Here is a 14,038-nt window from a genome sequence, read left to right as displayed (position 1 = left end):
ATATTGGCAAAAAAAAGGAAGAAAAAAAGAAAGGAAAAAAATAATCGTCTGGCCACCAGGGGGGCAAGTGCCCCCCATGCCCCCCCCCCCCTAAAAATCGCCTTTGAGGTAGATAGCCTACAGTGAGTGGCCTACTAGCCTACCAACATTACAAGGGACATTCAAATAAATAAAGTTGACATGCAGCGGGGGATATCATTAGAGGCAGCTGTGCATAATTGATCAAATAAGCAATACAACACACAAGCTCAGATGATTCCAGGAGGAGAGAGACTGTCCGCACCGAGACATGGCCATCACCATTGATAATGCTGTGGTGACCTCAACTCGGACTGCGAAGAATCTGGGTGTGACCCTGGACGATCAACTGACGTTCTCGGCAAACATCGCATCAGTGACAAGGTCCTGCAGATTCCTCCTCTACAACATCAGGAGGATTCGCCCCTTCCTCACGGAGAAGGCAGCCCAGGTGCTCATCCAGGCTCTCGTCATCTCCCGCCTGGCGGCCTGGACTACTGCAACTCACTCCTTGCTGGTGCTCCGGCATCTGCCATCAGACCTCTGGAGCTTGTTCAGAAAGCTGCGGCTCGTCTGGTGTTCAACCGCCCCAAGTTCTCCCACACAACCATCCTTCTCCGTTCTCTACACTGGCTCCCCGTAGCGGCTCGCATCCAGTTCAAAACCCTGGTGCTAGCCTATAGGGCAGTGAAAGGAACAGCTCCTTCCTACCGCCGGGCTATGGTCGATGCCTACACCCCTGCCCGACCACTTCGGTCTGCCACCTCGGGGCGACTGATTGCCTCGTCACTCAAGGGTCCTTCTGGCCGATCCACACGGTCACGACTCTTTTCTGTTCTGGCCCTACAGTGGTGGAATGAACTTCCCACTGATGTTAGGACAGCAGAGTCACTGCCCATATTTCGCCGCAGGCTGAAAACCCACCTCTTCAGGAAACACTACCCTTCCTCTCTGCCTGACCTACTTGTTGTTAACTAGTTGTACGAACACTTGTTTTCTATTGTTGTATTGTTTATTGGATCTTGTTTAGTCGATACACTTAATTGTTTTAGCTCATGCTTTTGATTTAGCTATTTTGTCTCATCTGTTTAAGGAAATAGGTAGCTGATATATTGCACTTTTACCTTAGCGCTAGGTATACTCTTGGTTGCTTGTTTTTGCAGAAAATGCACTAAAGACTTCTGGTGATTAGTAGTTTTCGTTCCCTACCTATGTTGAATACACTTATTGTAAGTCGCTTTAGATAAAAGCGTCTGCTAAATGACTGTAATGTAATGTAATAAGAGCAGGAGAGAGGGATACTTTTTCTTTTCTTTTTTCCCCGTGTGTTGACCCGCTCCACCCGTCCCGTGATAATTGCGTCTGAAATCTTGACCCATCCGCCCGCCCTGTGGGACAACCAGCGGGACCTGCGGGCAATGGGGCATCACTATAGTCCAGTCAATCTAAGCAAAAAAGAAAGGGCCCAACCCAGGAGAAATTGCAATAGTAATGTGATATTGTTTTTTATCGGTCCTAATACCCTCCTACATCATATATTAAACGTCATGGATGTAGTGGAACATTTTTTTCAAGGTCAAAAAAGTTTTGAGGTTTTAAAGTGGATCGGTCTTGGTAAAATGGTGTTAAATATTGAAGGGTCTAATGTAGAATTATCCAACATATTTTGCCTTAATCCTTATATTTGTCTCCGCCAGGCGGGGCCGAGACTATATGATTTGCAGGGTCGGCCCTAGGATTTTCGTGGCCCTAAGCAAGATTTTTTTGGGGTGGCCCCCCCCCCAAACACCCCCATTATAAAATCATTATGTCATTTTTTTTGTGGCCCCCTAGTGGTTGTGGCCCTAAACGACCGCTTATATTGCTTATAGCAGCGGCCGGCCCTGGATTTGCCCCCTGTGTGTGTGTGTGTGTGTGTGTGTGTGTGTGTGTGTGTGTGTGTGTGTGTGTGTGTGTGTGTGTGTGTGTGTGTGTGTGTGTGTGTGTGTGTGTGTGTGTGTGTGTGTGTGTTCTTGCGTGCACGCGTGCTTGCGTGCGTGCATGCGTCTGTGAGCAGCTGATCTCTGGCACCGTTGGACCGATTGACGTGTAAGGTACTTTCACATGGCAAGCGGCCAATGCGCCTATGTAATTCATTTTCAATGAGAGGCGGGCGATTATTTGGGACGCGTGGAGAAATTGAGGGGCGGTGAGGCAGGCGGGCGCGGCCCGGTGAAATTGGGCGGCAAGAGCTGGATTGTGGTGAGATTTTCTTTTCACCGCACCGCGCAGGAGGAAAAAAACAACAATGATGCGTGAACCGCTTGCCGTGTGTTACGACCTAACAGTACACATACACTCCCTGGAGACCAGAGCAGAACCTCTGTCCCAAATTTTTCACATCGGCCTGTTATAGCACCACCAGGAGGCCAATTTATGCTTAAAGGGATATTTCTCTTTAATACAAACCCATTGTAACTTCAAACTCCATGTTAACCATGTTAGATTAATCGGAAACACCCGTCCTTGGTTTTATTGTTATATTTTATTGTCCTTCTAATACGTGAGGAGACTGTGTTTTTTCAATTACTTTTTTCATTTATTTTTTGGAAAATGAAAAAAATGAAATACAATAAAAAGATTAAATAAAATAAATGAAAAAGGTGATCGAAAAAAAACGGCCCCCTCATGCATTAAGAGGGCAGGATGAGTCACCAGAAGATGGTGTTTTTGATGAATCTAACATGTTAAAAATTGAGTTTGAAGTTATAATGGGTTCGTAAAGGAAGGGGGCATGTCTGATAAAATGAATATCAAATATTTCAATACTGAATCAAGCAACTTAAAAACAGTCTGTGGGGCTCACAAAAGCCAGAGTAGACAATAAAATGACCCAAAATAACGCAGTGTTCGATTGCCGTGAAACTTTAGTTTGCACGCACATTCCCACTAGGTCGAGGAAGAAATGCCACCCTTTTCACATTTCCATATTATAGCGCCACAGCAGGCCGATTTTTGCAAAACAAAATGCCTCAAATCCTGAACGCAGCGTCCAATTACGTTTCTGAACTTTTTTTGAGGAGTTTAATTTATAATGTGTTATGATACATTATAGCACTTCTCTATGTACCTTTATAACTGACTAAGTTATGGTAGTTAGTTATAATGTGCTGTTCCACTGAGCATAATAATGCATTATGACCGGCACTTATAATACACTATTAAGGATGTTATAAGTTGTCGTACATTATTATAAACATTTATATTAAGTGTTATAATCCCATATAAGCATTACAAATACACTTATAATGCATTATAGACCCGGCCTTAATATATAGCAGGGGTAGGCAACGTTAGGCACAGGTGTCAACATTGGGACAGGGGAGGGGGATCACTAGCACACTGGCATAAGTGTGAGAGAGGCCTTTTCTTTTCAAATAGAATATATAAGAAATGTAGTCAATTAAATTAAGTCCCTTCACATCTGTATGCAAATTGCATCCTGCACATAATTCATTCGAACTCTGAACTCTGACTGGAGAGGGAGTCTGGGACATTAGGTGAGGTTATTGAGTCTAATGATCATTTTCATCCCGAAAATTTTTAATAAAATAAAATAAAGGTTGTTATATATATGGATCGTCACAATATATTTTATTTTCATGTGAAGTCATAATTAAACTTAATGTTGATATGACTATCAAGAAAATGAAAAAACATGGCTCTTCCTGTCAGAAAGGTTGCTGGCCCCTGATATAATAGTCTTACTGTAACTTCAACTAAAGCTTGTGTTCACACATCCAACGCATTAAAATAATGAAGTTGAGACGTTAACATCATCTGTTAACAGGAATCCATGGACGGGATGTTGGATACTTTGGAGGAGCTGGAAACCAAAGAGTTCAAGAAGTTCAAGTTGCTTCTTCAACAGCATGAACATGTAGAAGGTCTCTCTCCGCTCACAAAGGAAGCTCTGGAGAATGCTGAGAGGAGAGACACCGCGGAACTGATGTTAAAGAACTACACCATCCATGCTGCAGGTCAGATCATGGTGAATGTTCTGAAGAAGATCAAAAGGAATGATCTGGTGAATAAGTTTAATAACCTCAAAGGTGAGTTAATGTTATTGTAGGGAGTGTGTGTAAGGACTATTAACTGATGTTCTACATTCATAAAGTGAATAACACGAAAATACAAATCATGCTTGTTTAGTTTGGTTTATTTCAATCGTCTTCTTTTAAGAAACTTGTTAACAGTTTATAGACGCTTAATAAGAACATTAATAAAAGCCTCATGAGTTTCTTACATTTAAAAAAAGTAGCATTAGAAACACATTTATTACCTACTATGACATTGTTCAACCTTTACTAAGTTGTTTTGTTCGTTTTTTTAACATGAGTTTATTATGCATCAATTAACAGTGTACTGTGAATCGATTAACCTTTTAACTAGGATTTTTGCATCTACCTGGTCTAAAGTGGGGAAAAAAAGCCTTATTAAAGGGATAGTACACCCCCAAAATGACTTTTTTCTTGATTAGTCACCCCATGGAGACGTGAATTCATAGATTTTTTTTTCTTTTCGCATTCCTAAGCCAATAATTTCATGACCGGCTGCGGCTCCAGTAGGAAACACAAAGATTCTCCTTTGTGTTTCCTACCGGTACCGCTGCCTACCGGTCCGCTGGTCATCAAATTATTGGCTATTAGGAATGCGACTCTCAATTCAAGTCTCCATGGGGTGTCTAATCGATGGGTGAACTATCCCTTTAAGGTTAATCATGTGCATAACTAGTGCATAACTAATGGTCTCATGCCTGTAGTCATGCCTGTTTCCTGTTCCGGTTCATTTCCCCATAGCTTCATTTGTTTGGCTGATTTCATTGGTTCATTTGAATGATTGCAGCCAAGCCAATCATATGAAGCTATGGGAAAGTGAACCGGAACAGGTTATGCAAATTTTAATAAAGGATTTATTAACCTTAATAAAGCATTATTTCCACTTTAGACCTAGCATGGTAAACCACCCCCTCTCCGGAAATCTCATTTCCATTTGATTTCAGGAGTTGGTCTGGCATGAAAGTCTGTTTGGCTTTTTGGCTGTGGGCGGAAGCTGGGGGGGAGTAGTACCGTTGACTGACAACCCCTTCAGCCAATCAGCAGTTCGTTCCACCACCACCACAGAGCAGCGTAGAAGCAAGGGGACATTTGAAAGGACTATGCCGAAAATAGGTTGCTTTATTCGGATACATGAGTATCACTGCCCGCCCCTGCCGGTTCTCTGATTTTTTTTTAAACAGGCTCTGTCATGATTAATTGACCACATATATGAAGTTAAACAACTAAATGCTATCCGAAAAATATCTTAAAAGTAAATTCCGTGGCACAAAAAAGAAGTTTGAGAGCGTTTTGAAGTTTTAAAATACAGCAGAGAAAATTTCAATGGTCGCTGTTCGTTTTTGTTCGGCTTCACTCGGCTTCCACCTGATTGGCCAACGTGCGCAGTCAATCACAGAACAATGAGCGAGGACGCTGATAGGCTAGTTCATGTTGTGAACTCTTCAGAAACGCCCAGAAAGGCTCTGAGGCCACACCAACTCCTGAAATCAAATACAAATGAGATTTCCGGAGGGGGGGGGGGGGTTTACCAGGCTACTGTAGACCAGGCAAAATGCATATTTAACTGTTAATAAGTGCACAATAAAGGATTTGTTTGTTAATACAAGTAATTATTAACCTTAAATGGATAGTTCACCCCCAAAATGACTTTTTTTCTATCGATTAGTCACCCCATGGAGACTTAAATTCCAGGATATATTTTAGTTTTTGTCGCATTCCTAAGTCAAAAATGTGATGACCGGCAGTGGTTCCGGTAGGAGACACAAAGACTCTCCTGTGTGTCTCCTACCGGACCGCTGGTCATCAAATTATTGGCTTAGGAATGCGACAAAAACAAAAAATATCCATGAATTCAAGTACTCCGTGGGGTGACTAATCGATAGAAAACAAGTATATTTTTTTGGTGAACTATCCCTTTTATAAGGCATTGTTCCCACCTTTGACCAGGTAAATGCAAAAAGCATAATTAACCGTCATTAAGTACATAATAGGCTCTGCAGGTTTCCAGAAGCTGGCATATCCAGTTCTGTTTCATTTTCACATGATTTGCTCGGCTGCAATCAATCAAATGAACCAATTAAATCAGACAATCAAATGAAGCCATGGGAAAATGAACAGGAAATAGGTACAGTATGCCACCTTCCAGAAACCCGGGACAACAGTTATGCACAGTTTCTATAACAGATTTTCCCCATGCACTTTAGATGACGGAAATGAAAAAACATAACTGTTAATAAGTGCATAATGAATGATTTATTAAACTTAATAAGGCATTGTCCTCACTTTAGACCAAGCAGCCATTGAAAAAAAAACGAAGAAGATTTTAAAAGAGAAGGATGACATGAAGAGAGAAATGGAAGCCCTGGCAAGAACACATGAAGACGAAACGCAAGAAATGAGAAGAGTGATCAGAAGGATGAAAGAGCAGGAACTTCAAATTGAAAAGGAGAGAGAAACAAGAGAGAAACAACTGAAAGAAAAGGTGGCTAAAATAAATGAAGTGGAGGAGGAGAGGCAGGAAGAACAGAAAAAAAGAAAAGAGGAGGACAGAATAAGGAAGGAAGAGGATGAAACTAATCGAAAGGAGTGGGAAGATAAACTTGAGGCCCTGGAGAGAGAGAAAAAAATTGAATTGGAAGAAAAGGATAGAATGTTGGAAAACAAGCAAAAAGAAATGAGAAAACAACAAGATGAATGGGAGAAGGAAAGAAAGGGATGGTGGGATAACAGACGCCAGGAAGAAGAAAACAGAGGAATAGAAGAACAAAGTAAAAGAAAGATACTTCAGGAAGAATTTGATGTGGAAAGAGAAAAACACGAGAAAAAAAGAAGAGAAGAGGATGAAAACAGAAAACAAGTAGAAGAAAAGGTACGACAGAAAATGGAGAAAGATCATGAAGAACAACTGAAGATGATGAAGAAGAAACATGAAGAGCAAGCCAGAAAACAAGCTGACAAATTCACAACAGAACTCATGAAACTGGAAGAACACATCACCAGGCAACAAGTTGAAGTTAAGGAGTTGAAAACAAAGAACAGCACTGGTGAGTATTTAATTTATTTTGTGTTATAATTCACCTCTTGTGCATATTGACAATCTGTTGAAGTAATTCAGTTGTTTCCACTGCAGAAATAATGAGAAAAATAAACAAACAATAGGAACAGCAATTAAAATAGAACTGAAAACACTACACAAACACTAAACTTTGCGATATAGCCTTTCACTATACTTTTACAAACTCCTCCTATGTTTGTAACAGCATGGTGGCTCCATGCATCCTGACGTGGACAAAGCTGCAAGGGCCCAGTCATCGTAGCGCATTGATTGTCTGACCAATAACACACAATGTTCTGTCAGAACCTAGTTTGGCTAGTTACTTATACATACTTATGTTCTACCGGTATGTATGTTTTCTATATGTTCTACAAAAGAGGCACAACTGCTCCTGGAGATGACTGAAAGAAATAGAGAGCAAGAGAGTGAACTGCAGAAGACCACCAAAGAGATGACTCAGTACCTGCAGGACCAGAGCAGCCAAGTAGAGAAGCTCAGAGTTCAAATGAAGGAAAAAGAGAGTGAACTGGAGACGATCAAGATAGAGAGAGACAATTCAGACAAAAGACTAAAAGAGAAAGAGGAAGAGCTGAGGATGTGGAAGAAGGAATGGGATGATGTCATCACTGAAAACACACAGCTTGGTGAGTATTGGCTTATTAAAAACCATGTCTCTCGATAGAGACACACGGGGACTACAAATTTCACGCCCACTTTTGAGACAGCGCCGCTACTCGAGGTCCGTTAGAACGATGAACAGCAGCTGCCAATGCATTCCCTATGAGAGGATATGAAAGTTAGCCTACTTTTAACATTATCCTGCATTAACTGAAGACGATATTGATTTAAATAAAAATATGTTTCCAAATGTATGGAGTGTCTTTGTCAACATATCTTCTTGTTTTCTTAATAGTTGATGTGTTTCACATTTAATTTGCCACTTTAACGAGTTACCCATAATGCTAACACAGCAGAGGGTAGACAGCAGACGGGCATTTCAGTGACATCACTGTCTTTACGAGTGCCGAGCGCCGACCAGTGGCGTACCCACTGTAGAGGCAGGAGAGGCGGTCGCCTGCCCAACTAAGATCTCGCCTCCCCTAAAAAAATATTTAAAAAAAAAACGAAAATGTGTCATTGCGTGCTTAATGTCCTCAAAGTCACGCATCCAACAAGCTTTGAACTGAGCAGATTGGACCTTCTGTTCCAGAGATAATGACCAAAACCTATTGAAAACGGCCACTTTCGCCAGTTTTCTGGGTATTGAAAACCTCAAGGGATGCGTCCGTGACGTATATACCATGCGATCACTTAAACTCTAGATCTCCGATGCTAGCAATTTTGACATACTGATGGAGTATATTATAGTATATTGTGGGTAATATATAGAGATGAAAGATATGGGACATTAAAAAGGACAAATTAAACAAATGACACAGATTATTAGAACACAAAAAAAATCGCTACAGCCTCAGTAGTTAACCAGTGAAATGACGGTATTTTACAATGCCTCTCATAGAGATTGCATTGAGAGCTGCAGTTCATCGTTCTAACGGACCCCGAGTGTCAAAAGTGGGCGTGGATTTGTAGGCCTTCCGCTTCCGGCCGTGTGTCTCTATAGATCATTGTTCATAGCATGCATAATTATGCAGATCTGTCTGTTTCTTTAAACGGTAAGAAATAATGTTCATCCAATGCATACATGGCTGCTGAGTCACAAGACACATTTCAGTGAGAGACGATAATAAAATAATATGGTATCATATCTAATAGTCCAGTCGCCCCTTTCTTTCTTTTTTTCCAACTGTCAATACATCCACTGTTTATGTTGTGTTGCAGAGAGGATGAAGAGAACACAGACTCCTCTCTTCTACCAAGGAGGAGAGTCAGCATAAAAGAACTTTCTCCAGACAGTGAGTCCTTCTTACTATTTCAAATAGTGTGTGATCGTGACGCTACTTCTATCAATTATGGTGGTGCATTCAGTTTTATGTCATGACTCATAAAATATGTAAGCGAATACATTAAAAAATAAAGAAATAAAGAAAGACACATAATAATAATAATAATAATAATAATAATAATAATAAGGGTAATAATAATAATAATAATAATAATAATAATAATGATAATAATAATAATAATAATCCTCCTATAATTCTAGTAACCTCTGAGACCAAACCTGTTAAGCCAAACCTGTGAGCCCAAACCTCTGAGCCCAAACATTTTCCTGCCCGGTTCTCCTCAGTGCCTTGAGCTATTGATCTAAAATTGCGCACAGCCATTCACCATTACGATGCGCGTCGGACTGCGAATCCCGTTTTTCGATGTCACTAAATCTCAGCTGTTTATTCGCATTTTTATGTCAAAAATAGTTCTGCCCGGTTCTCCTCAGTGCCTGGAGCTATTGCTCTCAAATTGCGCACAGCCATTGACCATTACCATGTGCATGGAACTGTGAAGCCCCTTTTTCGATATCACTAAATCTCAGCTGTTTATTCGCATTTTTATGTCAAAGAATATCGCCATGCTCGCATCTACAGCCCCACTGCTTTACACTGTTGAGCGAACACTCGCCTCCGCGGTCGTGTATGCGCGGACACGCACGTGCGCATGCACGTTCGGGAGGCACGTGTCAAAATGTACATTATTTGTGTTCACGCGACGGCCGCGTATGTGTGTTCGCGATGGGGGGACAGCTCTGGCCGGGATGTACCGTTGTGTGTACTGTGTGTGTGTGTGTGTGTGTGTGTCTGTGTCTGGCCGCATGAGAATGTACCGCCTGTGTGTGTGTGTGTGTGTGTGTGTGTGTGTGTGTGTGTGTGTGTGTGTGTGTGTGTGTGTGTGTGTGTGTGTGTGTGTGTGTGTGTGTGTGTGAGTGTGTGTGTGAGCACTCGCAACGGGTCGCGCGCGTGTGTGTGTTGGACACACACGGACACACACGCACGTGTGTGTGTGTGTGTGTGTGTGTGTGTGTGTGTGTGTGTGTGTGTCTGGCCGCATGAGAATGTACCGCATGTGTGTGTGTGTGTGTGAGCGCTCGCAACGGGTTGCGCACGTGTGTGTATTGAACGTGCTTCGCCCAAGTTACAATCTCAATCAGACAATCTCGCCATGCTTATGCTGGCTGGAGAGAGTGAGAGGGGGGAGAGAGGGGGGGAGGGAGGTGTGTGTGTGTGTGTGTGTGTGTGTGTGTGTGTGTGTGTGTGTGTGTGTGAGAGAGAGTGTGTGCATGAAATGCACTGCAATCCTTTCGTGCAAAGGTGGTGGTAGCAGGTCGCGTTTAAGTAAATCTCTCCACCAGAGACACAAAAGTTAATATCATCTAGCCATTGCGCCATGTCGAGTCTCCGAAAATCTGTACAAGCTAACGATGCGGCCGTTTCACAATCTCGCCCCTAAACACGGTCGCCCCGGCTCGCACCGAACGGTCTGGGGTGAGCAATCTGCGCCTAATTGTCTCGCCCCTAAACACGGTCGCCCCGGATCGCAACGAATGGTGGAGAGCGTTTATTTGTTAAGGACGCCCATGCATTCTCCACTGTTGAATGTGCACCCTTTAAGTGCATATCTGCATGCACATAATTATATTGTTGTTGTTAAGTTGAAATAATAGTTGTACAAGTTGTAATAACAGTGTTGTATTATTATTTTTGCTCTAGTAATCAATTCATTATAATATAAGTACAATGAATGACAGAATATATATATATATATATATATATATATAGTGTGTGTGTGTGTGTGTGTGTGTGTGTGTGTGTGTGTGTGTGTGTGTGTGTGTATGTATATATGTATATATGTATATATATGTATATATGTATGTATGTAGGACGTGCAATAACCCCACGTTTGCAACTACTTTTGCCTGCGCACTTCACCGGGTATGGTCTAGTAATAATAATAATAATACCAATAATACCAATAATAATCTTAAAATATACTTTATATGCTTATAATCTTTCTATTGCCAAGAAAATCAACTTTCCACCGAGTGCAAGACGTAAGAGCTTTGAAAGGATGCACCTTCCCAGTATTTTGTTTGTGACACTAATTAGATATATCGGTGAAAAATGTACAAACTTACAGTCTGCACAAATGAGATGCTTTATGAGCTTGTAGATCTTCTATTTTTTGGATTTGGATTTTTGGATGATATCATTATAATATATAATTTTTTTGGACACAGCCTTTGACACAATCCTGTTTCTGGTTGGACACAAAGTTTGACCTGAAGGTCAAAATTTGATTTCTCCCTTGAGCTTAGTTATACAATAAAAATGCATTTATGTATTTGTTTTAACAAATATCGGTCAAAACATGCAAATGGTTCAGAGTGGCCTTCAGCTGAGTGCTGATGAAGATGAAAACCACAAGGCAGAGATATTTAAAAAATGTCATTGTTATTATATAATTATACCACAATCATATGAATCCCCCATCTTGTCTTCAAGGTGCTTCTGCAAATCAGCACACTCTGACAATAATAAACCCCCAGGAAGCAGAGAAATGGCTGATGTCTGTGAGGGCTGGCTTTGTTGTAAGAGTCTCAGAGCCCATCCTGCATTCTCTACTGGACAAACTTCTGGGTAAGAATGTTATCAATGATGACGAAATGGAGTCAGTCAGAGGGGAAAGACTCAGGGTAGACAAAGCAAGGGAGATTATCGACATGGTGAGGAAAAAGGGGAACAAGGCAAGTTTAGAAATGATTGGCTTCATTCACCAATTGGACCTTAACCTTAGTGAACAGCTGCATGATTGCAGTAACAGACACCAAGAGGCAGAGGCAGAGGCCATGGAGATGGAGGAAAAGATTAAGAGAGAAAGGGAGCAGAGGACACACATGGAGGAGCAGAGGTTTGAGAAGGAGCTTCAGGACTCTCTGAGGAAACTAGAGGGATCCATCCAAGAGAACAAGAAAGACATGTGTAAGATCGACCAACAAACGAGTGAACTGCAGAAACAAATGAAGGAGGAGAGTGATGAAAAGACGAGAATAGAGCTAGAACAAGAGCTGAGAAGGGAGTCCGAGAGAAAAGAGGAGATAGAGAGACAGCTGGAGAGGTCTAGACTGAATATAGAGAATATGAAGAGAGAGAGGGAGGAGAGACAGAGACAGGAAACAGAGCAGATGAGAGAGATTTACGAGAGAGAGGTCAGAGTCAAAGCAGAGCGTCAAAGGAAAAGCATGATCTCAAAGAAGATGCAGAGAGAGTTTAAGAGACAACTGGAGGAGAAGAACAGACACCTGGAGGAGAAGAACAGACACCTGGAGGAGAAGGACCAACAACTAGAGGAGAACAACAGACAACTTGTGGAGAAGAAAAGAGAGATGACAGCACTGACAGAAGAGTTAGAGAGACACATACATTGTTCAGTGTCAGAGATGAACCCCATCTTACCGGAAGCGAGAGATAACAGACCAGCTGTGCCATGCTGGAAGAGATATCTTTGCTGCTGTATAGAGCAGTCAGACTATTCCATTTTGGAAGAGTAAAAGCTGTTTAAAATGTGAGTCTGTCTTCCATTTAACCTAAAACATTATGTTCCATACGGTATAGGTATTATTTCTCCCAATATGAATATGTTTAAACATTTATAGTAGCAGTAAATGAGTAGATACAAGATATCTCCTTGGTAACTTTGGTATGTGTAACATGTGCAACATCTATTGTAACAATTTCAATTATGTAAAATATGGCTTCATATAACACATGGGTAAGAGTTTTAAGATAGTTGTTCATTTCTAATACATTTGCTGCACAGTTAATCAGCACATTCCATACAGGGTGAGCCTAGCTAACTCTCACTAGCTAAGCTCACCTGGTGGTTTGCAAAATATGTAATTAGAGGGTCTATAATAAGTTTTTGCTCTACGTTTTTGCTCATCTTTGGGGTTCTGCGATGTGCCTTCTACCAAATAAAGACAATACATTTGAACACTCAGTAATTTTTGTGGGCACTCACTACTGTAAGTACAGTAAGTACAACATAGTGAACATAAAATGGTCAAATTTAAATAAAATCAAGCTATATACTGATGGGCTAAATGTGAAACCTTAGACCGTCAACCTTTACTTTATAGAGTGTGATGCACAGAGGTTGTGCTCCAGTTAGAAGGCGAGGCCTAGCCTGCCACTGTTGTGATATATTGAGTGTAATAGATAAGAACGGCAGAATTATCCTGGCGCTCAACTGAACGCTTGTCTAAGCATGCTGCCTTGTTGTGGAGCGAATTGACTTCGTGAAATTATCGGGCTTGTATTTTGTTTTGTATATCATTCACATATTATAGAGGGAAACTCCCTTGTAATCAATAAATATGCCCTGTTTAGGCTAACTATAATTTCTGTATATGTTGTCTATAAACTGGACTATAGAGTAAAATGAGTGACAGACTACGGCACATCAATACACCTATGTCCAACAAAAGTCAGGTGTAGCTTATTTTGGCTGTTATTGAATGCTTTTGAAAGTCATGTCAATCATATTCATAAAGCATTATTATGCACTTATAAGCAGTGTTAATTTTGATAGCCAATTCTGAATTAGTCTTAGTCTCAGTCTTTTGGGTTAGGGTTAGGGTCTTTCCCCAGCCTGCATCAGAGCAACAATGGTGTTGGTGACTGATGTCCCAATGTTGGAGCCCATGATGATAGGGATAGCAGACTGAACATGCAGTACTATGGGATGGAAGGATAATAGATAAATAGATTGTCGGATGTACAGACAGAGACAAATCAAATGGATGCACAGATATATGTCCATCATACCTTTTGTTTTTACAGTACAGGTTCGGTAAGCATGTAGCAGTGGTTCTCAAACTTTATAGCAGAACACTCAAAAGGGAAATTAGACATTTGCC

General features: G+C 41.2%; 1 protein-coding gene across 1 annotated transcript; it reads left to right on the top strand.

Moving 5' to 3' along the window:
- Positions 1-3,862: 3,862 nt before the first annotated feature.
- Positions 3,863-13,290, top strand: LOC308081479 (uncharacterized protein; the record flags this gene model as incomplete). Its single annotated transcript, XM_080457850.1, has 5 exons — positions 3,863-4,109; positions 6,404-7,159; positions 7,548-7,814; positions 9,012-9,083; positions 11,625-13,290. 5 exons carry the CDS (start codon positions 3,863-3,865, stop codon positions 12,668-12,670), a joined length of 2,388 nt encoding a protein of 795 aa, XP_080313976.1. The 3' UTR covers positions 12,671-13,290.
- Positions 13,291-14,038: the final 748 nt, after the last annotated feature.

The sequence above is a fragment of the Gymnoscopelus braueri genome, assembly GCF_963280865.1.
Source record: "Gymnoscopelus braueri genome assembly, contig: SCAFFOLD_330, whole genome shotgun sequence".
Taxonomy (NCBI): domain Eukaryota; kingdom Metazoa; phylum Chordata; class Actinopteri; order Myctophiformes; family Myctophidae; genus Gymnoscopelus; species Gymnoscopelus braueri.
This window is presented reverse-complemented; position numbering and strand designations above follow the sequence as displayed.